General features: G+C 37.2%; 1 protein-coding gene across 40 annotated transcripts in view; it reads right to left on the reverse strand.

The window, feature by feature from the left end:
- The window catches only part of PTPRD (protein tyrosine phosphatase receptor type D), a 2,474,579-nt gene that overhangs the window by 149,607 nt on the left and 2,299,151 nt on the right, over window positions 1-25,821 (reverse strand). For 27 of the 40 annotated variants that reach the window (XM_060410960.1, XM_060410965.1, XM_060410962.1 and 24 more), the window contains 3 exons: window positions 18,814-18,904; window positions 13,536-13,745; window positions 583-743 (listed from right to left, as the gene is read on the reverse strand). In XM_060410960.1, coding sequence (XP_060266943.1) covers window positions 583-743; window positions 13,536-13,745; window positions 18,814-18,904 — 462 coding nt within the window. The remainder of the gene's footprint in view (window positions 1-582; window positions 744-13,535; window positions 13,746-18,813; window positions 18,905-25,821) is intronic. The other 13 variants (XM_060410987.1, XM_060410982.1, XM_060410973.1 and 10 more) reach the window with 1 other exon arrangement.

Consider the following 25,821-nt stretch of genomic DNA (forward strand, 5'->3'; position numbering starts at 1 on the left):
ACACTAAGAAGGAAAATGATACCTTGGATTTCCTCTTGGACACAGATGAGAATTCAATACTGAAGATGCGGAATAAGCGTTAGAAGAAAAATGGGAAAGGGAAGAAGTTCATCTTCTTCCTCTCTTTCCTTTCTTTGATCTTCAATGTTTAGCTACTTTTGCTAAATTTTGAGAAATAGCTACAGAAAAAAATCTCAGTACTCGGGCAAGGTTAATAGTGTTTCAGAATCCATGCTGACATGGAGCAATTAACGATCAAATTTGCTTTGGATTATCTGCTTGGGAATGTAACAACGTCTCAACCGTCATGCAAAGAACTCATACTGTGTAAGTACCTCAGAAGATGGAGATTGGATCCATGCCTGCTGGGCAGCAGAGTCTACACACACTGAATGAGCTCGGTCTTTATATTTTGTTCTAACAGTAATGGATACATTTCTCCCCCCAGTGATTGCTGGAAATATTTGTACCAAGATCAACCACACAATGACCATGGAAGGATGATAAAGTCTCTGAAAACAAGGCAGCCCCCAAGAGGCGCAGGGCGAAGCCCCCTGCAACAGAGGCGCAGGGCGAACCTACCTTTTATAAAGAAGAATAGCGATGACAATGCAGATGATGAAGACCACCGCAAGCACAGGACCCACAACCCAGATCAAGCCTTCCTCTTCATCTGTGATGGGCTGTGGGTCCAGATCCATCGACACAACCGGATCAGAGTAAGGGCTGGTTGCATACATCTTCTGAGGAAAAACAGAGTCTATGTTAGTTATAAAATAATGACTTTCCAGACAGTATCTTTAGCATTAGAAGAAGCAAAGATTCAAGACATTATGGATTTGACAGTAGTTTTAAACTATTTAAAAGGTGGAGGGAAAGGAAGAAAAAAGGTTTTGCAATCTAAATTTCTTTATAAAGTATTTAATAATAAAATAATTTTTGATGGTATACATTTTCATAGATACCTTTTCACTGGAATCTATATATTGGAATAGTAAATGATCTTATGAAGTAAGTACCAGTAAATTAACCAGTCACAAAATGTTCAATGAGCAACTTACATTGTGCCAATCTATTACATACAATATGAAAAATAAAAATATTATAGTTCTAACCCTTAAGATATAATCACTCATTAAATACTTATACAGCAAAATGTAAGTATTTCATTAAATATTATGAAATATATATTATACATTATTATATATAATATTTATATGTGCAGTCTTAAGTATTGCACATTGAAGTCTAAAACTTCAAAAGAAAAGTTCAGTGTTCAAACTATATAGATGCAAGATATATGAAAGTGATAATATGGCTTTCTAGAACATAAAATTTTGAGGACTTAAAAGGATTTAGCAGTTTCTATATAATTTTATTACAGTACTGCTCAGAGGTTGATCTGATTATTCCCAATAGAAAACTGATAAAGAGGAAAGAAAACCTTATACACTGTTGAGGGGAATGTAAATTGGCACAGCTATTATAGAAAGTAGTTCTTGGTTCCTCCAAACATTAAAAATAAAACTACAATATAACCCAGCAATCCCACTCTCCTAGGTTTATATCTAAAGGAAATGAAATCACCGTCTCAGAGAGATATCTGCATACTTGTGTTCTCTGCAATATACTCACAATATCTAACACATGGAAGCAACCTAAAAGTTTCCTTTGGATGAATGGACAAATAAAATGTGATTACATATATACACATATACATATGTACACAGTGGGATATTATTTGGCCATCAAAAGGAGAAAATCCTGCCAAGATCTTCAATGACAGGGATCAATCTGCACTGCAGGGTATTATGCTAAGTACAATAAGCCAGACCGAGAAATACATATCACAGTATGAGTTCTGAGGATCTAACGTGCAGCAAGGTGACTATGGTAAATAACATAGTATCATATACCTAAAAGTTACTGAGAGTAGATCTTAAACTTTCTCACCATACACACAAAGGAGTTACTTATCTTGATCTTGGCAATCATTCACAGTATGTGTATATGAATAAATAGATAAAATCATCACAGTGTACATTTTAAATATGTACCACTATATTTGGCAATTAGTCCTCAGTACCGTTGGAAAGATATATGCAAAAAAATTACTTGGTGAAGGAAGGGATTGAATATACATAAATTCTGCTTCTCTAATATCTAGTTTTGTTCTGTCCTATTTTAGATTAACTCAGAAGAAGATTCTCTTGATTCTGCCCCTCTTTAAAATACTGGCTTTTTCAATAGAGACCAGTCCACAGTGAGCTGCCCCACATCTTAAGAATAATCTAACAGCTCATACAGCTCAAAAAGAAACAACCCAATAAACAAATGGGCAGACCTAAATAGAGATTTCTCCAAAGACGACATACAGATGACCAACAGGCACATGAAAGGATGCTCCACATCACTAATTATTGGAGAAATGCAAGTCAAAACTACAATGAGCTATTGCCTCACATGGATCAGAATGGCCATCATCAAAAAAAATCTACAAATAATAAATGCTGGAAAGGGTGTGGAAAAAGGGAACCCACTTACATTGTTGGTGGGAATGTGGATTGGAATAGTCACTATGGAAAACAGTAAGGTGGCTCCATGGAAAACTAAAAATAGAATTACTATATGATCCAGCAGGCCCACTCCTTCATATTCAGAGAAAAACTATCTCAAAAAGACACAGGCACCCCAGGGTCCATAGCGGCACTATTCACAATAGCCAAAACATGGAAACAGACAGTCTAAATGCCCATCAACAGAGGAATGGGTACAGAAGAAACGGTACATATGTAATGGAATATTCAGTTCAGTTATTCAGTTATGTCTGATTCTTTGTGACCCCATGAATCGCAGCACGCCAAGCCTCCCTGTCCATCACCAACTCCTGGAGTTCACCCAAACTCATATCCATCGAGTCGGTGATGCCATCCAGCCATCTCAGCCATAAAAAGGAATGTGCTAAGTCACTTCAGTAGTGTCCAACTCTTTACAACCCCATGGACTGCAGCCCACCAGGCTCCTCTGTCCATGGCATCTCACAGGCAAGAATACTGGAGTGGGTTGCCATGCCCTTCTCCAGAAAAAGGAATGAAACAGTGCCATTTTCAGCAACATAGATGGACCTAGAGATTATTATACTAAGTGAAATAAGTCAGACAAAGTCAAATACCATATGATAGCATTTATATGAGGAACCCAAAATATGATGCAAACAAATCTATCTATGAAGCAGAAATGGATTCACAGACACAGAGAACAGATTTGTGTTTACCAAGGGGAGGAGAGGAGGGTTGGACTGGGAGTTTGGGGTTAGAGATGCAAACTATTACATTTAGAATGAACAGACAATAAGGTCTTACTGTATATTGCAGGGAACTATATTCAATATCCTGGGATAAACCATAATGAAACAGAATGTACGTATGTGCGTGTGTGTATACATATATACACACACACAGACACACACACACACATATATATATGTATATACACTCACAACTGCCATCGCAAGAGACACAGGGGTTGGGAAGATGCCCTGGAGCAGGAAGATGGCAACCCACTCCAGAAATCCCATGGACAGAGGAACCTGGCAGGCTACAGTCCATGGGATCACAAAGTGCTAGACATGGCTCAGCAACTAAACAACTCTCTCTTTCATATATATATACACATATATACATATACACGCACACATACATATATACATTATATATGTAACAGGCACTAGCTGTACAGCAGAAATTAATACAACATTGTAAATCAACTATTTCAATTAAAAAAAAAAAAAACCTGTTCCTCCTCTCTCACTCGAGCACCACCATAGATCCTATTTTCTCATTTGCTAATCTCACCTTATACAGTTCTTACACATCCAGACACCTTTTCCAGATTAGCCACAGTTGACCAAGCCTTTTCAAAAAACTTTTTCCTTTGTGACTGACAAGGGATTGTGACTTCCAAATTAAACAGTTCATATAGCTTGATATCAAAGAAACAAGCAACCCAATTAAAAAAGGGCAGAAGATCCAAATAGACCTTTCCCCACAGAAGACATATAGATGGCTAAGAGGCACATGAAAAAAAATGCTCAACAGTGCTAATTACTAGAGACAGGCAAATCTTAACTAGAATGAGATATCACATCACACCAATCAGAATGGCCATCATCAAAAAGTCTACAAATAAACAAACACTCCTATACTGGTTGGTGAGCATGTAAACTGCAGCCAGTGGAGAACAGGAACTTTGGAGGTTCCTTAAAAAACTGAAAATAGAACTACCATATAACACCGTGTCCCTACTCTAAGACATTTATCCAGAGAAAAGTATAATTCAAAAAAATACATACACCTCAATGTCTACTGCAGCACTATTTACAATAGCCAAGACATGTGAATAACTTAAATGTCCATGGATAAATTAATAAAGAATGCATATATATACATATACATCAAAATATTACTCAAGCATAAAAAAGATCAATGCCATTTGCAGCAAATGGCTGGACTTAGAGATTACCATACTGATTGAAGAAAGCTGGAAACAGAAAGATAAATATCATATGATACCACTCCGTACATGGAAGCTAATTTTAAAAAAAATTATAAAAAGTGACCCTATTTAGAAAACAGAAATAGACTCACAGGCATAGAAAAAAACCTACGGTTACCAAAGGGGAAATAAGCAGGAGAAGGATAAATTAGTTAGGGACTCTTATATATAAAATGGATAACCAACAAAGACTGGGATGGGAACTCTACTCAATATCTTGTGATAATCTAAAAGGGAAAACAATCTGAACTAGAATAGATACATATAGATATGTACAACAGAAGCACTTTGCTATACAACTGAAACTAACACACTGTAAATTAGCTATTCTTCAATTAAATAAAAACGCTCTCCTTTGGTTCTCCTAATTCTATACTGAACAGATCCCTTCCTGATCTTTCCAACTGACTATGTCTTGTTAACTGTCTCTGAATCCATTTTATGAGCCAGTACTCTTTTTTTTTTTTTTTACGTTTTTAGTTTTTTATTTTTAAATTTTAAAATCTTTAATTCTTACATGCTTTCCCAAACATGAACCCCCCTTCCCCATGCACCAGCCCCAAGCATGCTGCATCCTGCATCAGACATAGACTGGCGATTCATTTCACATGATAGTATACATGTTAGAATGTCATTCTCCCAAATCATCCCACCCTCTCCCTCTCCCTCTGAGTCCAAAAGTCCATTATACACATCTGTGTCTCTTTCCCTGTCTTGCATACAGGGTCGTCATTGCCATCTTCCTAAATTCCATATATATGTGTTAGTATACTGTATTGGTGTTTTTCTTTCTGGCTTACTTCACTCTGTATAATCGGCTCCAGTTTCATCCATCTCATCAGAACTGATTCAAATGAATTCTTTTAACGGCTGAGTAATACTCCATTGTGTATATGTACCACAGCTTTCTTATCCATTCATCTGCTGATGGACATCTAGGTTGTTTCCATGTCCTGGCTATTATAAACAGTGCTGCGATGAACATTGGGGTACATGTGTCTCTTTCCATTCTGGTTTCCTCGGTGTGTATGCCCAGCAGTGGGATTGCTGGGTCATAAGGAAGTTCTATTTGCAATTTTTAAGGAATCTCCACACTGTTCTCCATAGTGGCTGTACTAGTTTGCATTCCCACCAACAGTGTAGGAGGGTTCCTTTTCTCCACACCCTCCAGCATTTATTGCTTGCAGATTTTTGGATCGCAGCCATTCTGACTGGTGTGAAGTGGTACCTCATTGTGGTTTTGATTTGCATTTCTCTAATAATGAGTGATGTTGAGCATCTTTTCATGTGTTTGTTAGCCATCTGTATGTCTTCTTTGGAGAAATGTCTATTTAGTTCTTTGGCCCATTTTTTGGATTGGGTCGTTTATTTTTCTGGAATTGAGCTGCATAAGTTGCTTGTATATTTTTGAGATTAGTTGTTTGTCAGTTGCTTCATTTGCTATTATTTTCTCCCATTCCGAAGGCTGTCTTTTCACCTTGCTTATATTTTCCTTTGTTGTGCAGAAGCTTTTAATTTTAATTAGATCCCATTTATTTATTTTTGCTTTTATTTCCAGAATTCTGGGAGGTGGATCATAGAGGATCCTGCTGTGATTTATGTCTGAGAGTGTTTTGCCTATGTTCTCCTCTAGGAGTTTTATAGTTTCTGATCTTACATTTAGATCTTTAATCCATTTTGAGTTTATTTTTGTGTGCGGTGTTAGGAAGTGATCTAGTTTCATTCTTTTACAAGTGGTTGACCAGTTTTCCCAGCACCACTTGTTAAAGAGATTGTCTTTACTCCATTGTATATTCTTGCCTCCTTTGTCAAAGATAAGGTGTCCATATGTGTGTGGATTTATCTCTGGGCTTTCTATTTTGTTCCATTGATCTATATGTCTGTCTTTGTGCCAGTACCATACTGTCTTGATGACTGTGGCTTTGTAGTACAGCCTGAAGTCAGGCAGGTTGATTCCTCCAGTTCCATTCTTCTTTCTCAAGATTGCTTTGGCTATTCGAGGTTTTTTTGTATTTCCATACAAATCTTGAAATTATTTGTTCTAGTTCTGTGAAAAATGTGGCTGGTAGCTTGATAGGGATTGCATTGAATTTGTAAATTGCTTTGGGTAGTATACTCATTTTCACTATATTGATTCTTCCGATCCATGAACATGGTATATTTCTCCATCTATTAGTGTCCTCTTTGATTTCTTTCATCAGTGTTTTATAGTTTTCTATATATAGGTCTTTAGTTTCTTTAGGTAGATATATTCCTAAGTATTTTATTCTTTTCGTTGCAATGGTGAATGGAATTGTTTCCTTAATTTCTTTTTCTACTTTCTCATTATTAGTGTATAGGAATGCAAGGGATTTCTGTGTGTTGATTTTATATCCTGCAACTTTACTATATTCATTGATTAGCTCTAGTAATTTTCTGGTAAGAGTACTGAGCCAGTACTCTTAAATTCTATTCTCTGCCATCTCTTTTTCACTCCTGTGTAGCAAGGTGATCCTCAGCTTTAATTTCCAACCACCATGTAGATTACTTCCCCATTAATGGTCCTTAACTTAGTAACTCTGCTAAGTCCTAGACCTTCATTTCCAAATTCAGTTCCTAGAGATTCCTAAATCTATCCCCAAATTAAGAACTTCGGGTTATTTTTCCAGATATACCCTCCTTTCAACTTGCTAATTTCTCTTTCCTCTCAACATCTAGGAATGAAAACTTAATGATTTTATCTGATCAGTTCCCTCCAGTCTCAGCCCTCAGGTCCTCTTTCCATTGTCACAGAGCACTTTTCTCATTACCTCATTCATGTTTACCCAAACCGTACCAAGAAGCTCTTTCCTCTAGCAGTCTCTACTGCTTCTAGACCTATTATCCTAAACTGCAGCTGTAAAACCTTCAGGAGGCTCTCTGGTGATTCCTAAATAAAAATCAGACATCTTAGCATGATTCTTAAGGGCCTCCACAATATATATATATATTTTAACCTTACCACATATAACATCAGTTCACTTCAGTTGCTCAGTCATGTCCAGCTCTTTGTGACCCCATGGACTGTAGCACGCCAGGCCTCCCTGACCATCACCAACTCCCCGAGTTTACTCAGACTTATGTCCATTGAGTTGCTGATGCCATCCAACCATCTCATCCTCTGCCGTCCCCTTCTCTTCCTGCCTTCAATCTTTTCCAGCATCAGGGTCTTTTCAAATGAGTCAACTCTTTGCATCAGGTGGCCAAAGTACTGGAGTTTCAGCTTCAACATCAGTCCTTCCAATGAACACTCAGGACTGATCTCCTTTAGGATGGACTGGTTGGATCTCCTTGCAGTCCAAGGGACTCTCAAGAGTCTTCTAGAACACTACAGTTCAAAAGCATCAGTTCTTTGGCACTCAGCTTTCTTTATAGTCCAACTCTCGCATCCATACATAACTAATGGAAAAACCATAGCCTTGACTAGACAGACTTTTGTTGGCAAGTAATGTCTCTGCCTTTTAATATGCTATCTAGGTTGGTAATAACTTTCCTTCCAAGGAGTAAGCATCTTTTAATTTCATGGCTGCAATCACCATTTGTAGTGATTTTGGAGCCCCCAAAAACAAAGTCAGCCACTGTTTCCCCATCTATTTGCCATGAAGTGATGGGACTGGATGCCATGATCTTCGTTTTCTGAATGTTGAGCTTTAAGCCAGCTTTTTCACTCTTCTCTTTCACTTTCATCAAGAGGCTTTATAGTTCCTCTTCACTTTCTGCCATAAGGGTAGTGTCATCTGCATATCTGAGGTTATTGATATTTCTCCCGGCAATCTTGATTCCAGCTTGTGTTTCATCCAGCCTAATGTTACTCATGATGTACTCTGCATATAAGTTAAATAAGCAGGGTGACAATATACAGCCTTGACGTACTCCTTTTCCTATTTGGAACCAGTCTGTTGTTCCCTGTCTAGTTCTGACTGTTGCTTCCTGATCTGCATACAGGTTTCTGAAGAGGCAGGTCAGGTGGTCTGGTATTCCCATCTATTTCAGAATAGTTCCACAGTTTATTGTGATCCACACAGTCAAAGGTTTTGGCATAGTCAATAAAGCAGAAATAGATGTTTTTCTGGAACTCTCTTGCTTTAACATATTCTATAAAAATAGACATCTTGTTACTACTACCAAAATGCTCTATTTTCTCTTTGCTGTCTCCAGTTCCATAACATTTAGTTCCTGAAATTCAACTCATCTTCAACACCTCATTTAAATTTTGCCTCCGTTGAAGCTCTGTCTCTTTAACTGGAAATAATCAGTCATTTCACAAAATGTAAGTAAAATAATTTTAACAATTTGAGGTAATCCTCTTTGTTTTTTAATGATAGTGGTCAATCTATATTGTGTTTTGTTCTGTGTATATGCCTTATTTTCTTTAATGAAACTATAAACTCCTTGAAGGTACAGATTTATATAAAATTTATGTTTGTATGCTTAAAGCAGCCAGTACAGGACTTTGCATTTAGTGGGTTCCCAGAAAATCTTTGTTGAATAAAGTGCTCATTTTTGTCAAATGAGTGACATTATTAAAACATGAGACAGTATACTTATTTTTCCATGATCAGTAAATATACTTATTTTCAGTCTGCATTTTTTAAAAAGTAGGGCATATTTTCTGAATTTAAGTAGGATAAGCTCAGCAGTCATTCTGGAGAATACATGCCCACTTAATGCATATATGCTAGTCTCCTTTCCCATTTTCCTTACTATGTCCAAGAAAAAGATTGACTTGACTTTTAGATTTTCTATTGGCATTAAAAGATTAAAAACTCAATATATTCCAAAGCTTCTTAGAAGTAGATAAAAAAGGATAGATATGTACAGTATAAGGATTTACACAAAGGACTTGGCAAATATATTTTATATCCAAGAAACATGATTCTTTATATAATTGTTTTGCTTTAAATTTTCCCCTATTTTGTAGGTCACATTCAAACTATTTGGGAGACTGAAGTAAGCAAAACTCTGTGATGTGAAATTCTCTACCAAGAGCCTTTGAGATAATAATCTTGGTTAGTCAAGACAGAAATCTAACCAGAGATTTTTCCCAAAGTACATCAATTTCCAACCCAAATCAGGAAATAAGAGACATGTGAAAATGAAAAGAAAAATGTAAAATTATACCAACCTTATGAAAAGCAGAATTTGTTCAGTATGTGGGGGTAATGGAAAAGGTTAAATGTTAGTCATTCTAAACCAGTCCTTTGATATTCTTAATGAGGCAGTTAACTGGGGGACAGCTCACGTCACTGGTGGGAAGGTAGACATTTTCTGTATGCAAATTACCACCCCATCCTTTCATCGCTTATGAAAATCTGGAGTTTACAAAAGACTGTATCCCTACAAGAGCATTATATGAGTTGAATACAAGTCTCTTCTAATAAATGCTGACATGGACACATAGAAAACAAAGGAAATACTGTTAGTTTTGAAAGTGATGTTGAAAAAGATAATGAAGAAAGGGGCAATTTAGACAATTTACATTTGGAAGGAAATGCTAATTATATAATTTATTCATATGGTGATACTTTCCAACACTAGTAGAAACATTTGGGAGACATTAGAAACCAGAGTCTCTGACAGTGCATGAGCTGATGAACTTCCTTTACGTTGGAGTCTCTGATCTGCTCAACGCTCTGAACGTGCTTTAGGAAATGTCCTAGAGCTATTTAAAGAAAATTTCTTTAAATATCTAAAAATAATTTTAAAAAAGAATATGATTCCAGCATCCCATGCTCTGACTTAAAACCTTCAATTAGAAAGAGAAAGCTTATCTGTACATTAAAATTCCAGGAAGCCTGTCACTTTGTTTTCAAATGACACCCTGTGCACAAAGGTAAACCAGGCAGAAAGGCTACCTTTGTGTTTTGATTTTCCATGAGGGAATTCCTTCAGTCATTTGAAGAGAAGCCCCACTGTATATGCTAACACCTGATGTGGAGAAATCTTTGATATATCTTAGACTTCCTATAGAGGGGAAGGGCCTGGCTCTACCTAATTGCCATACCTGTCAGTTTTAGGCCCCCAAAGAAGATACAGTTTAGAATATATATACTAAATGTTAATGTGACCAGCCACTTCAAAATCTACCTCCCTCGCATCTACATTCTCGCCCTCTCTCTCTGTCTTTTTAACATTCAAAGCAACTGAAGCACAAAACAACATAAGAGCAAGATGAATTACATAAAAGAAGACAACTCATTATTTAGAGTACCTCAGGAATCCTCTGTTTTATTGAATTATTTTCTAACTTCCTTGGCTTTTCACTGATAAAGTCACTGGTAAATTGCTATAATTTAAGATACAGGCTATGCCTGCCTTTTCCTAGAAAGAACTTCCCTTGAATCGCGGCAGAAAGCACTATGGGCTCACTGGCAGTTCTAGGACAATAAAATACATACGATCACCACTCCCCTCTCAGTCAATCTTTTCAAATACTTGGAAATATACTATGTTTAATCTCAGAGTTTGTTAGTTCCTATTGTAATCACACAGGCTAAGGTCTATTAGGTATCTTGCAACAACATACCTAGTATTAAGTGCACACACACACACGCACACATACATATATATATACATATTTGAGAACAGTCAGTTTAAAAGGATGAGCGATGAGAAAAGAGATGAGCAATGATAGCTGTCACCTTCCTATCCAGACGTGTGTCACATTAAGATTCCTATAAAAGGCATCCAAATTGAAAAGGAAGAAGCAAAACTGTCACTATATGTAGATGATATTATAGTATATATAGAAAACCCTCATGTCTCCACCAAAAATATTATTAGAACTAGTAAATGAATTCAATAAATTTGCAGGATACAAAATTAATATACAGAAATTTGTTGCTCTTCTATATACAAATAATGAACTATCAGAGAAAGCAAGAAAACAATCCTGATTAAAATTGCATCAAAAAGAATATAAAACCTAGAAATAAACTTAACCAAGGAGGTGAAAGACCTATACTATAAGACACTGATGAAAGAATTTGAAAATGATGAAAAGAATTAGGACGATGTCACCTGTCCTTGGACTGGAGGAACTAATATTATAAAATGTCCAAACTACCGAAGGTAATCCACAGACTTCATGCAAACCCTATCAAGTTACCCATGACATTTTTCACAGATCCAAAACCAAATAACCCTAAAATTTATATGAAACAACAAAAGATTCTGAAAAGCCAAAATGATATTGAGAAAAAAAAGAACAAATTTAGATGAATCTTGCTCCCTGACTTCAGACTATATTATAAAGCTGCAGTAACCAAAATCGCATGGTACTGGCACAAAAACAGACTAACAGATCAATGGAAAAGAAAACAGACTCAAGAAATAAGTCCATGCACCTATGGTAAACTATTTTACCACAGAGGTGAGAATATATAATAGAGAAAAGATAGTCTTTTCAATAAGTAATGCTGGGAAAGCTGCTGCTGCTGCCAAGTCACTTCAGTCGTGTCTGACTCTGTGCGACCCCATAAACGGCAGCTCACCAGGCTCCCCTGTCCCTGGGATTCTCTAGGCAAGAACACTGGAGTGGGTGGCCATTTCCTCCTCCAATGCATGAAAGTGAAAAGTGAAAGTGAAGTCACTCAGTTGTGTCCAACTCTTTGCGACCCCATGGACTGCAGCCTACCAGGCTCTTCTATCCATAGGATTTTCCAGGAAAGCTAGACAACTACATATAAAAGAATGAGATTAGAACATTCCCTCACTTATCTCCTCCCTTATTATATTCACAATAATCTTAAAATGGATTAAGGACCTAAATGTAAGACCTGAAACCAGAAAACTCCTAGAAGAGAATATAGGCAGGAAATGCACAAATCATATCTTTTTTTTTCTCTCTCTTAAGGCAAAAGAAATAAAAAAGAAAAAAAGCACCTAATTAAACTTTGCACAGCAAAGAAATCCATCAACAAAACAAGATAACCTACTGAGAGAGAGAAAAATATTTGCAAATGACAAGACTGCTAACTACTTAGTATCCAAAATATAGGGCTTCCCTGGTAAAGAATTTGCCTGCAATGTGGGAGACCTGGGTTTGATCCCCGGGTAGGGAAGATTCCCTGGAGAAGAGAACAGCAACCCACTCCAGTATTCTTGCCTGGAGAATTCCATGCACAGAGGAGCCTGGCAGGCTACAGTTCATGGGATTACAAAAAGCTGGACAGGACTGAACGATTTTTACCTCACCTCACCTTATCCAAAATATAAACAGCTCATACAACTCAATATATATGTTTTTTAAAGATAACCCAGTTAAAAATGAGCAGAATACCTGAATAGACATGGTTTTGAAAGAAGACATACAGACAATAGTCACATGGTGCTCAACGTCTCTAATCATTACAGGTGAATGAGTAAAGAAAATATGATATATATACATATATATATATGCAATGGAATATTACTCAGTCATAAAAAATTATGCCATTTTAAACAACATGGATGACCCTAGGAAGAATCATGCTTAGTGAAATAAGTCAGAGAGAAAAAGACAAATACCGTATGGTATCACTTACATGTAGAATCTAAAATAGTAAAACAAGCTAATGAATACCAAACAGAAACAGACTCACAGATATAAAGAACAAACTAGGGGTTACCAGTGGAGAGTGAGAAGGGACTTGGGGCAAGATGGGGGTCTTGGATTAAGATATACAAATGCCAGAAGAAGAAAAAAAACAAGAAACAAACGGCACCATGCACTATTGATCTGGACTTCATAAACCAAAAAGCCACCTAAATGTCCTGTGATTAGAGACACAGCCTTATCTGTAATGAAATCACAAGCAGATTACTTAGCAACAGTCAAAGAGTAGACAGCCTGTTACTACATTTAGGTCAAATCTCATGAGAAACAATTAGGATGCATGTAGCTCCATATCCCCACATTCTGGTGAAACACGTATTTAAGAATACCATAGAAAATAAGACGGATGCCATCACATTTCACTTACAGACTCTGCGTGTTCCATCACTGCTAACACAAAGAAGACATACTCTTGACCACTTTGGAGCTGCTTGTTTGTAAATCCACCATAATGTTTGTCATCCCCCAGGGTGAACTCGGTGGGAAGGACATCAAAATGAGCGGCAATATATGGCTTTAATTCAACTTCTCTTCCATGACGGAGGCTTCTGCGTTTCCTAGATATCTCTTTAAGCAACTTGAAGAAAAAAAGTGGGAAACAGAGAAAGAAATGTAAACAGTAATAACCCAACTTAATGACAGTTTAATAAGGGAAATTAATTCAGGGCTGGGAACAACCCAAATACAATGTGTCCACTTCTCACACATGTCAGCATTACTAAATCTCAGTCTGTCTTCCAAATGCCTGTCCTCCTAGTAAGGTAAGACACTGCATTGCGGGTGCAAGGCTCAGGCCATAAACACAGCGCAATTAGATCCTTTACTGGTAGCTCACATCATTGTCCACTCGAATGAAATCCTTTCAAGGGACAAGAAAGCATTACAACTTGTCTATGGAAAAAAAAGTCAGTTTGATTCACAAAAGCCTGTCATGCAGGCTTTATCACTGTGATTTATTAAACAAGTACTAACCTCAGATAAAGTCAAAGACCAACATTTTGAAGAGATTAGTACCATGTTAGACTGCTTTTAGTAATGACATAATTTGGATGATGTATAGTCCCTCAAATAAGCATAAAATAGACTTTGATGACCAATTTTTAATTAACATTTTAAAGAGACATTGTCATTTATTTAACAATTTTTGGCTTGACTTGTCTCCTTGATTAACCATTTAGGGTACAATTCCTTGCATTTATCACGACAGCAAGTTTTTTCAGAGCTAACAGCTCTCTGGAGATATTAAATTATCTAGCTAGGTGATAAAGGCAGGTTAGAGATAAAATAATTATATTACCCAGAATGAAACAAACATAAACATGCATATATACAAATCCTTCGTGTATTTTGAAAAGGAAAAAACAGTATAAATTATGGTTTGATACTCTATTGTTTTTGGAGTCACTATTTGGAGAAAATCATGTTAATGATATGACAATTTCAACATGATGACTAAGTTCTCACCGCTCCCATTAAATACTGATATTTTATAGGGCTTAGGGAAAGTTTATAGCAGTCTGAGATGCCTTTGAATCTAAGAGGCAACTTAACTGTTTTTTTGAAAGAATGCTGATTTATTTTACTACCTTTATAGAGAAGACTGTTTATCTGAGACCCTACACAATGAAAGCCAGGCTTCTGTAATAATAACAGCTGCAGACTATACACACGGCAAATACCAAAAGCTTCTGTTAGGAACTTGATGGTAAACTTGTCTCTAACACAAAGTTGTAAATGTGCTAAGCTGGTCAAAATTATAACCTAAAGTGTAAAAATTACTCTTTTGTAATTATTATATATAATTTGTGCCCATGTTATTGAATATTTAATTTATAATGTTCTCAAATTTTCTGTTAAAATTTGAGTTTATTGATACAATTAAAATTATTTAACATGTAAGCTCTTTTATGAAAACCACAATAGACTTCTTTAGCAAAATTGGACCATCTCATGATAAATTCAGATATACTGATCATTTACGGATCAGCTGGCCTAAAATAAAGCTAGTCTAGAAATATAGCACTATCTTTCAATCCTGTTGTCAAATTTAGGTTTTCTTATAATAATGATAATGGCAATAATAATTGTATTTGTTAGGCACTTACTAGGTGCCAGGCACCATTCTCAAGAGACTAAACATAGCTTATTTCATTTACTCATAAAAACTCTATAAGATAGATTATTATTACCTCTATATAAATGAGGAAACTGAGGCACAATAGAAAGTAATAATATTGGATTCAATTGGTAAAATGAAATTATTTGTAAGATATTTTTTCCAACCATATTTTTGTTTACTTGGAGGCCGCACAATATTAAAGAAACACAAATGCAACATTAGGCTAAATTAATACTCTTAATTGTTTTAACTGAGTCTATACTTAAATATATAATTTTTGTGTATCTGCTTTCATTAACACAGAAACATGCATACTTTCTTTTTTTTCTGGATTCTTTAAATATTTTTTAAAATTCTGATGTAAATGTTTAATATATACTTGAAAAGTCACTACACAGGTTCTTGTTGATATGCAGGAGATGAAGGGCCATTAGTTTGAGAAGGACAAATGCAGTACAGATAAGCTGAAAAGCTTTTTGAAGTTGGTTAATCAGAAACATTTACCATCAGTTGTTTATGCAACTGTGACCCCTCTTCTACTTCACTGATCAAACCCTACCTTGATTTTATTCATACTTCAGATGTAGGCAACTGTCATAATTCATCCATATCACTGTCATGAGTGAGTACCTTTCGCTGGGGTTTCTTTAGAAGACTTACAGGAAGTACCTTAAAATATTTCAGTGTTTTGGTCCTCCTTAGACCAATGCTGCCATTCCCTAAGGTCAAACCTGGAACCTTAGGCTGCCCTAACCTCTGTGGGATGCTTCCTGTGTTATACTTTAAATGGGTCAAGTGTGCTCAAATGACATGAAGTGAGCCAATATGTTCAAGTTACAACCACAAATGACCACATTATTTTATAGCAAGCCTTTGAAGTACAATGCGATGAAAAGCTTATGATATATTATAAGACTTGCCCTGAATTAAATATAACTAATATTTTTAGGAGTCATTCTGTCCAAATTCATTTTGACTATCAAGGTCTGCTCTGCCCAGTCTGACCTTGACAACTAAGACTTCCAGTCTATGAATTTATTATGTGAAGATTCTCCCCAGACAAAGGATAAATGAGCTCAGAAGACAATACTGAGAGTGACTCTGTTTAGAAAGCCTCTTTCTATTTTCTATGGGCCTCGATGTGAAGCACACATGTGGAAATCCCCTTAGGCCACCATTCTATTCGATGATAGGGTTTCAGTGATTTGAATTATAGGCCTTTCTAAAAAATCACTTGGTCAAATACATTTAAGAGAGGAACACAGCTTTGTCAAACCTGGCAGTACCAAGCTATAGATAAAATTACTACAATGCTTTTATTATCCATGGTAGGAAAAAAAAAAACCTGTCTGTAGGAATCAGAAACTGGATGAGTAAGCACAAAGTGAGGCCATAGCCTACTTTCATTTGTTCCCCTCCACAATAGTTACAAGATGTATTGGAGGTAATTCCAGAAGATATATCAAGGGCTTTAGTTTTTTATCAGAAATAATTTTCATTTTCCAGTCAATGCATATCTTATTTCTTCCACCATTAATTCTACAATGTGGTCTCAATTATATCAGTAACAAAAGTAGGAAAGAACCCATCCTGACCCCAAAATTTTGAATTAATAAATGTTCTTTATCGAACTATTATACAGATTAATGCACCACAACTTGTGGGATGATTAAAATGACCCTTTGTTATGGGAATCAGCAGCAGAGACCCATAGAATTTAATTGCAAGAAAGTTCAATGTCATATAGCTCTATACTTTAATCCATTAGAATTGCTGTACATTTTGGAGGTTAAAACCTGGCTATAAAAGAGAATCAGCCTGTTATTACTTACTATCAAATGGCTCTACTTCTAAGGAAGGCTTTTTTTTTTTTTTTAAGTATTTGATGTCATTTTTGGCTTGGATCTTAACTCCTTGGAAACTGTTTTTTTCAATAGATAGAAAGAATCAGATTTTATAACTTGCCTCTCCATTTTAAGTCCAATTCTAACCGAATTCTGTATTTTAGCTGAGAACTGTTTAAAATAATAAAGAATATGTTAGGATTAACTGATCAGTTGCAAGTAAACCATGACTTGCTTCAGAATGTTTACAGAACAGCTCATCAGCTGGCATTTTCAGATAGACTCCTCTGACAGCATAAAAAGGGTTTAGTTCCTTTAATATCAGCAGAAAAGAAATGTAAAATATAAAGCCAATATTACTTGACAACATTATAGAAATGTGCTTCATTTTACGCTCCTTCAATGCTTATCTAATCACTACACGTTGACACAAAACACAGTCCTAACCTTGAACTCATCTCCCATTCCAAACTTGATCAACTTGAAGTCAGATAAATGAAATGGGTGATGATGAACCATACTTCTAGGGATGACATACATTTGCCAAAAGAAGTTAACAGTCCTTATCTCTCAAGATCATAGTCTCCTTAGTACAGACATGAATGAAATAAACATCTCCCTGTAATGCAGTTAGGAAATTCCTGCTTTTCTTTACTTTGTAAGAACTAATTTGATGGAGAGAAAATACCTAAGAATAACAGGTTGAGTTATAAGATGTACAACATGCTGTAAATAAATTCAGTACATTAAAATATCATATTTCCCCAAATAGGGACTTTTGGCTTTTTATTTGATTTCGGAACTGGTTCAGACTAGAATCATATTAAAATCATAAAGTCTCTCCTATATGGTATTTCAAAATGTGAACCCCAGCCATTAATTTGCTGTGGTCCTCTGAGGGTCTGGCTTAACCCTTCCAATCACACTTTTCTCATCTAAATGGAAGTATGAAAAATTAGCTCTTGTTCTGTATTGTATGTATTCACTTTCAAAAAAAAGTTCTGTTTGCAAAAACAATACCAAGGTACTTACTGTTGTTATTGTAAGATTTTAGAAATTAAAATCATACTACCTTATGGTACTTTTGTACCATATTTCTTGCTCAGCTCAAAATTCTGTGATTTGTTTTGTTTGCTCCTAAAGTTATATGCATTTTTGATTCTGAAATCCTATAAAACACAGAAGGTAGTAAAAATGTGCTAATCAGCACAATTCTGTCAGCAACTGGTCAAGAACACATAGTAGGTCAAGTGTTGAACTCTGGTGCAAACTGTAACTTAGCATTTTTAACAACCTCAACTACCACTGCCCTAATGAAGTGGACCTTGGAATTCCTAACAGTGGTGATTAAGTCTTTGCTGACAATTCACTTCTCCTTCCACACCTCTGCATTATGTTTTACAAGGAGCAAGGGGCAAAATATTAACACCAACAAAGATTAGATAGGTTGTAAGCTTTACAGCAGCTTAATGTCTTTTAATTAAAGAAAAAGCTCTTTGTTGGGATCCCAAGAGGTTAACATGCCCATAGCACTGAACCATCCAACTAGGCAGTTGACCAGCCAGCCAGCCATGTAGGAGCTGATCTGCCCAGATCAGATGCTGACAGGTCTCCATAGAAAGGAGACATTTATTTTAAAAATTAAGTAACTAATGAAAGATACCACCCAAAACACAGTTTACCTCATCTAATTCCATTTCATCTGGACTCTCCCATGGCTTGATAAATTTCCCACGAGATTTCTTCAAAGGCACAATTATTATGTAGTAACCTCTGCACGAGAATAGACAGATAAAAATAAGGTTAGTTCAGAGGGAAAAGAAGATGGATATATCCTTAAATCTTCCACAGACCAGTGATTGAGATTGAAAGCAAATTATGAATATGGAGTGACTTGTCCATCAATGACAAATAACCACCTGTTTGTTCAATTTTAAAAACAACATGGGTAGACATTTATGTGTAACTTCAATGATCTTGTATGGTAATATTACTATGGTTGACTGCCCTTTATTAGGTATCATAAACAGAACAGAAAGAGTTTGTTAGTATCCTGTTGCTGGACACATGCAAGGCAGGTATATTGAAATCCACCACCACAGGCTGCTGAGCCAAGAATTTTCTATGACATTAATTTATAAGAGGGTTTTTTTTAAAAAGAAGATGTGTAATAAAAATTACTCTGTGCTATGCTTAGTTGCTCAGTCATGTCCGACTCTGCGATGCCATGGACTATAGTCTGCCAGGCTCCTCTGTCCATGGGGATTCTCCTGGCAAGAATACTGGAGTGGGTTGCCACGCCCTCCTCAAAAATTACTCTAAGCTCATACAAATGCCTGTACAATGATGATGATTTTGTTTATACACCATATAAGTACTTTTTATTTCGAAAAAATAAAAGCATAAAAATTACTTATCTCACAGTTATTAAATATATAAAGGCATACAGGTTCTCTTCGCTTTCTACCCATCAAATTGCACATCTTAAGGCAGAACTGCAGAAATTTTGAGACAGTTACTGAGGCTTTCAAAATAGATTTTAATATAATACAATTACAGGAAAAGACAAAAAGATTAATAAGCAAGTCCTCACATTGAGAATGGTCAACTGCACTTTATGTATAACAGAACCTGTCCCCAAACAGATACAGGTTATTTGTAAAATTATTTTGTGACTTCTATATAGTGTATACCCTGCTCTGGTATTCGCAGGGACTCTGTTCATACTGATTTTTGGTAGTTCCTATACAAAGACTTTGAACATAGATGTATAATAACAGTTAGCACATTAATCACTTCCTACTGTTCATGTATTATAGGAAATGCATAATTTCACTTTGCCCTGTTTAAAAAAAAAAACACTTTAAGAACAGGTAACTGACCAAATAAATAAATAAATAAAATTCACAGAGACTGAATAATTGCTCAAGATAAAACAGTAAGGGGATATAAGTGAAAGTGAGAGTCACTCAGTCATGTCTGACTCTGCGACCCCATGGACTATACAGTCCATGGAATTCTCCAGTTCAGAATCCTGGAGTGGATACCGTTCCCTTCTCCAGGGGATCCTCCCAACTCACGGATCAAACCCAGGTCTCCCGCATTGCAGGTAGATTCTTTACCAGCTGAGCCACAAGGGAAGCCCAAGGGGAAATAAAACTATATATTATACCTACATACATATATTTACATGTGTGTGTGTGTGTGTGCTTAGTCACTCAATCATGTCTGACTCTTTCCAACCCCATGGACTGTAGTCTGCCAGGTTCCTCTGTCCCTGGGATTTCCCAGGCAAGAATACTGTAGTGGGTTGTTATTTCCTTCTCCAGGGCATCTTCCCAACCCAAGGACTGAACCCACATCTGGTGCATTGTAGGCTGACTCTTTACCACTGAGCCACTGGGGAAGCCCATATGTGTGTGTGTATGTATGTATGTATGTATGTATGTGTATATGTGTGTATGTATGTGTGTGTGTGTGTGTATAAACTATGGCAAGAGTCTGCTTTTGTTTCATTTATTTTGTATCATAAAGCACTTCTTAGACTCTATACATTTTGTGGAAATTTATTGTGGAAATGAACACACACCTTTAGAAGAGAAGGCTGCCACTCAGGAAAGGAATGAGAATAGGATGGGCTCCATCAAGCTTGTGTCACATTCTATTACAGAGATTAATTACACACACAGGAGCCTTCATTGTTCTTAAAGCAAAATCTGTAATAAACTCAGCAAATCTTGTGTGATTAAGAACTCCATTTCCACAAACAGAGTCTAGAGCAACTCTATCCAGTATGGTAGCCACTAGCCTCCAGTGGTTATCAAGCACTTAAAATGTGGCTAGTCTGAACTGACAGCTGCTCTATACAAAACAATGGATTTCAAAGACTTGGTATGAGAAATAAATGTAAAATATCATAGCAATATTTTTTAATAATGGTCACATATTAAATGATAATACTCTGGATATATTGGGCTTCATAAAATATGTAATTAAAATTAATTACATCCATTTCTTTGTACTTTTCACCACACCTGCTAGAAAGTGTAATATTTCACATGTGGCTCTCATCGCATTTGCTGGGCTGTGGAGATCTAGAATGTTTCTAGTAAAGAATGTGGCATCCAGAGACACATCTAGCCCAGAATGTAGGTTCTGCCACTAATAAGCCGTGTGATCCTGGGCTGATCATCTAACATCCCCGAATCTCAGCTGCACATTTTGAAAATGTGAGTAAATAATATCAGACTTACTGAGGGAAAATAAATGGACACAAAGTGCTCAGAACAGTGTGTATCACAGAGCACTTAACAGAAGCCAGCTACAACTGGCTGGTACTGACCACCATAGTGGGAGAGACGGACGAGAACGCAGACACAGGGGGACAGTGAAATCCCCTGAGATGCAGATTAAAGGACTTATCAAACTTTTTTTTCTCCCTGACCTAGAAATTCAGGTCAAACCAGACAGCAGTAGGTGCATTCTCTCCATGGTGCTCTGAACAACTCATCAGCAGGCTCATGGAATCACATCACTTAGCCATCCATTTTCTTTCCTACAAATAATCTTGATGAGCAAGGAGGGTGAGGAGAAGGAAGAGTAGAGTACATGAGCAAGGCCAATTTCTTTTATTTTATGATCCAGAGTAAGCTTCCTCCTCTTCCTGTCCTCCCACCACCTGAAGGATTTGCCAAACAAGTCCATCATGTTAAATCAGCTTGGAGAAGAATGACAGGGGCTGCAACCTAGCCTACAAAATGACACTGCAGGTGGGCTTGATAAACACACTTGTCAGGGAAACTCTTGCTTTTCACTACCAATTGCACAAAGAATAGCTTCTCTTTGCCTAAAGCGATGATACTGCACGTGATCAGGGAGTTCCCATTGTTTTCCTTCAGAATCTTCTACATCCAGGTTAAGCTGATGAACTCTTAATTTTATTTCTGTTTTCATACTCTGCGTTGCCACTCTTGTACCTGGAAAAAGAATTCATTCTTCCTTCTGCAGCACTCCTTGACTACCCATGTCATTTGTGGCTCAGATAAGAATTGAACAGCCTCCCCCATAACAATTAATTACAGCGTGGCCAGACATCCATAACCTTTTCTCTCCAAGATCTCTAAAGCATTCAATGAGGGCAGGCAAAATGGAACCTGCTTCAAAGTAGCTCTCACCTCCTGAAGAAATGAGGAGGCGGGAATTTGGAACTCCTGGGTCTAAGTCCATACATTTCAATTATATTCTCAGCAATTACAATTTCATAAACCACCACCCATTAGCCTTTCCTGAAGCTTAACCATCCCCTCAGGATATTGCTTCCACTGTAGACTTCTCCAGTAGTGGCATGTCACTTTACCCCTCTCCCTCGGCCATGAGCCTCACGTTTAGGGCTTTGGGTTTCTTTCCTAGTTCCCTGTTGCTTCTTGCAGGTGTCTTTCCCTCTACCCTTTTGCTACAAAATACAATGTGCATGCATCTGTGTGTGCATGCTCAGACTTGTCTGATTTTTTGCAACAACATGGACTGTAGTAGCCCGCCAGGCTCCTCTGTCCATGGGATTTTCCAGACAGAAATACTGGAGTGGGTTGCCATTTCCTACTCCAGGGTATCTTCCTGACCTAGGGACTGAACCTGTATCTCTTATATCTCTTACATCTCCTGCATCGGCAGGTGGATTCTTTACCTCTGCACCACCCACCCTGGGTTGATGGTCTTTTTTTTTTTTTTCCTCAAACTCTGCCATCATTTTGGGTGATTTAACCGTTCAGAGGGCTGGCCCATGAACCACCTAAGGTTCAAAATTCCTTGAACTCTTTTGTTCCAAAACCCACATCCTCCACTCCACCTTAGCTGAAGTCTATCATTGCCTTTCTCTGTGCCTGAACACAAGGAGCAGTATACAGTTTGAAAAGTAATGAACAGGGTAGAATGATGCTATAAGTTCATATTCAGCAAACTCCAAGAGAAGTTCAGTGATGCCTATCAATATGACCACCACAGTTTCAATATTCACAGAAACTTTTTCAAACTTTCTTTCCTGGCCTCAAATCCTGGATGCTCATGCCTCTCTGCTACAAGATGGCTTTATGTCTTATATACAGAGGAAAAAAAAATTTAGACAAGAATACCCTCCCTCTCTGTCTACCAAACTACAAGACCACCTATATCTGCATGCAAACTGTAGTCTTTCTCAGTGGTACAGTAGAAGGGCTGGCTCCACTTTTCAAGGTCAGTTACTTTTTCTTGAATTGGGTTCCACATCTCACTCTTTGGATGCTGACCATACATCATACTCCTTGCTTTTGTTGATTAGTCGCTAAGGTGTGCCTGATTCTTTGCAACCCCACGGACTGCAGCATGCCAGGCATCCCTGTCCTTCACTATCTCCTGGAGTTTGCTCAGACTCATATCCATTGAGTCAGTGATGCCATCTAGCTATCTCATTCTCTGTTGCTCCCTCTCCTCCTTCAATCTTTCCTAGGATCAGGGTCTTTTCCAGTGAGTTGGCTCTTCACATCAGGTGGCCAAAGTACTGGAGCTTCAGCTTCAGCATCAGTCCTTCCAATGATACTCAGGGTTGATTTCCTTTAGGATTGACTGGTTCTAGTTTCCCATATGTCTGAATATCTCCATCCTCACTGGATTCTATCCATTAGATTTCAATCACTGGAAGGACAAAACAAACCACATCCCGATCCAGTCATCACTCTCCTACCTCTTGCGGCCCCAGTACTGAGAACAGTCCTTGCTGTTCTCTAGGACTTAACCTTCCACTCACTCCCCAGTCAGTGGTCCTCTAGCTTCTGCCCCATCCACCACCTCACCACCTTCACCAGGGTCCTCAAGCTTGCATCAAAAGGAGAGTTTTGGACTCTCTTACTTGATCTGAGTATTCATAAGACCCTACAGGAAACATTTTCAGTTCTTCCTCTGTATCCAGCTCTCGTAGTTTTCTACTAAGATCTCTCACCATGTTAACCTTATGTCTTTAGCAGGATTTATTATCTGCTACCCAGCTTTTCAGTAAGGGTGGAATTCCTCAAGGATCTGGCCAAGGATTTCTCTTTCCGTCCTCATTTCTTGCCATGTGATCTCATTCCAGCTCAGGGAATCAGTTAACCCCACAATGCAGATCATTTACAGATTCGTACCTTCAGCCAAGAGTGCTCCTCTGAACTCCACAGTGTCTCCCATTCCAACTTTATATTTCCATTTCTATGTCACAATAGTACCTCAAATTTACTGGGGTTAAAATAAAGCAACAACAAAAAATGTGGCTCCAAAATAAATCCTCTTTCAATACTGCACCATGATCCATTTTAGTGCATGCTGTAAACCTAGGTGTTATCAGTGACAATCTGAGTTAACTCTCTCCCTCTCTCATACCCAAGTTACCATCAAACTCTACTACTTCCAAACTCTCTATAGTGCGTTCATTTCTCCTCCTCCCTACTGCCACTGCTTCAGCTTTATTCCATTGTCTCATGCTTGGATTACTTCTAAATTTCTCTCTCCAATGAATTTAACCTCCTTTAGTCCAATCTCTGAAATTTTGGAATATTCTACAATAGAAAATCAACTGTAACATTTCCATTTTTAAAAACTTTTCAATGGATCCTGGAATTTATCTCTCTGTGTCCTGTGAGCTATACCCTGCTGGGCTTTTAGTTTCTTGAATTTACTTTGGTCCATTCCATCTTTGATCATTCTGTACCATCTGTTTAGAAACTTCTGCCACTCCCAACAAATTCCAAGTTAACTCTTCTCTTTTCTCAAATAGCAACTCATTTTTTACTGCCAGACTGAAACCTTTCCTGACGTCTGATTAGATCAATGATCACAACTATATGGTCTTTAAGGAACCATTTTTTTAATTGATAATTTTCTTCTATGTTTAAGACATGTTTGCATTTTTTCAAAATGCATTCCCAGAACAGATATACATATATTCCCCAAATTTGTTGACTTTGCCATTTTATCACTGAATTCTTCACTGAAAAGTAGAAGTGGGTAAAGTGGGTAATTCTTGGGGATTTATGCCTCTCCTAGATCAGGGCAGTCAAAAACATTTTAGAACTCTTCTCTTGCACTAGAACTTTCCAACTTGAGACCTCATCAAGCTTCTTCTTTCAATCCAAACCAGCAACAACATACCTGAACAGAATTTGTAAAATATTTAACTCCTTACTACAAAGGTTCTTTTCGATACAGCAAAGTTGTGACCCTAGTTACAATCTCACAGGATATAAGGAAAGTAAGATAACTGATAGGATGAGTAAAATGAGGAACTAACATGTCCCGACAAGTTCGTAACAACCAAATCATATGAACTCAAAGAACCTGATCTAAATTTAAAAAAAAAATGCTTTTGGACATAGATCAGCTTTATATTGGAGAAGGAAATGGCAACCCACTCCAGTACTCTTGCCTGGAGAATTCCATGGACAGAGGAGACTGGTAGGCTACAGTCCATATGGTCGCAAAGAGTCAGACACAGTTGAGTCACTAACACATCAATAGCAGTGAAAACACTCTGCCTGTCTAACTCAAGCTTGGTGTTTAGCCTTCAAATACTCTTTCCAACAGAGACCTTAACTATTAAACTAATAGAAAAATAAATAACTTGAGAATCAATATATTTGAGAAAGCCCTGGACTACTTATAAAGCAAGCTTCGTTTTCCCAGTATAT

The sequence above is a fragment of the Ovis aries genome, chromosome 2, assembly GCF_016772045.2.
Source record: "Ovis aries strain OAR_USU_Benz2616 breed Rambouillet chromosome 2, ARS-UI_Ramb_v3.0, whole genome shotgun sequence".
Taxonomy (NCBI): domain Eukaryota; kingdom Metazoa; phylum Chordata; class Mammalia; order Artiodactyla; family Bovidae; genus Ovis; species Ovis aries.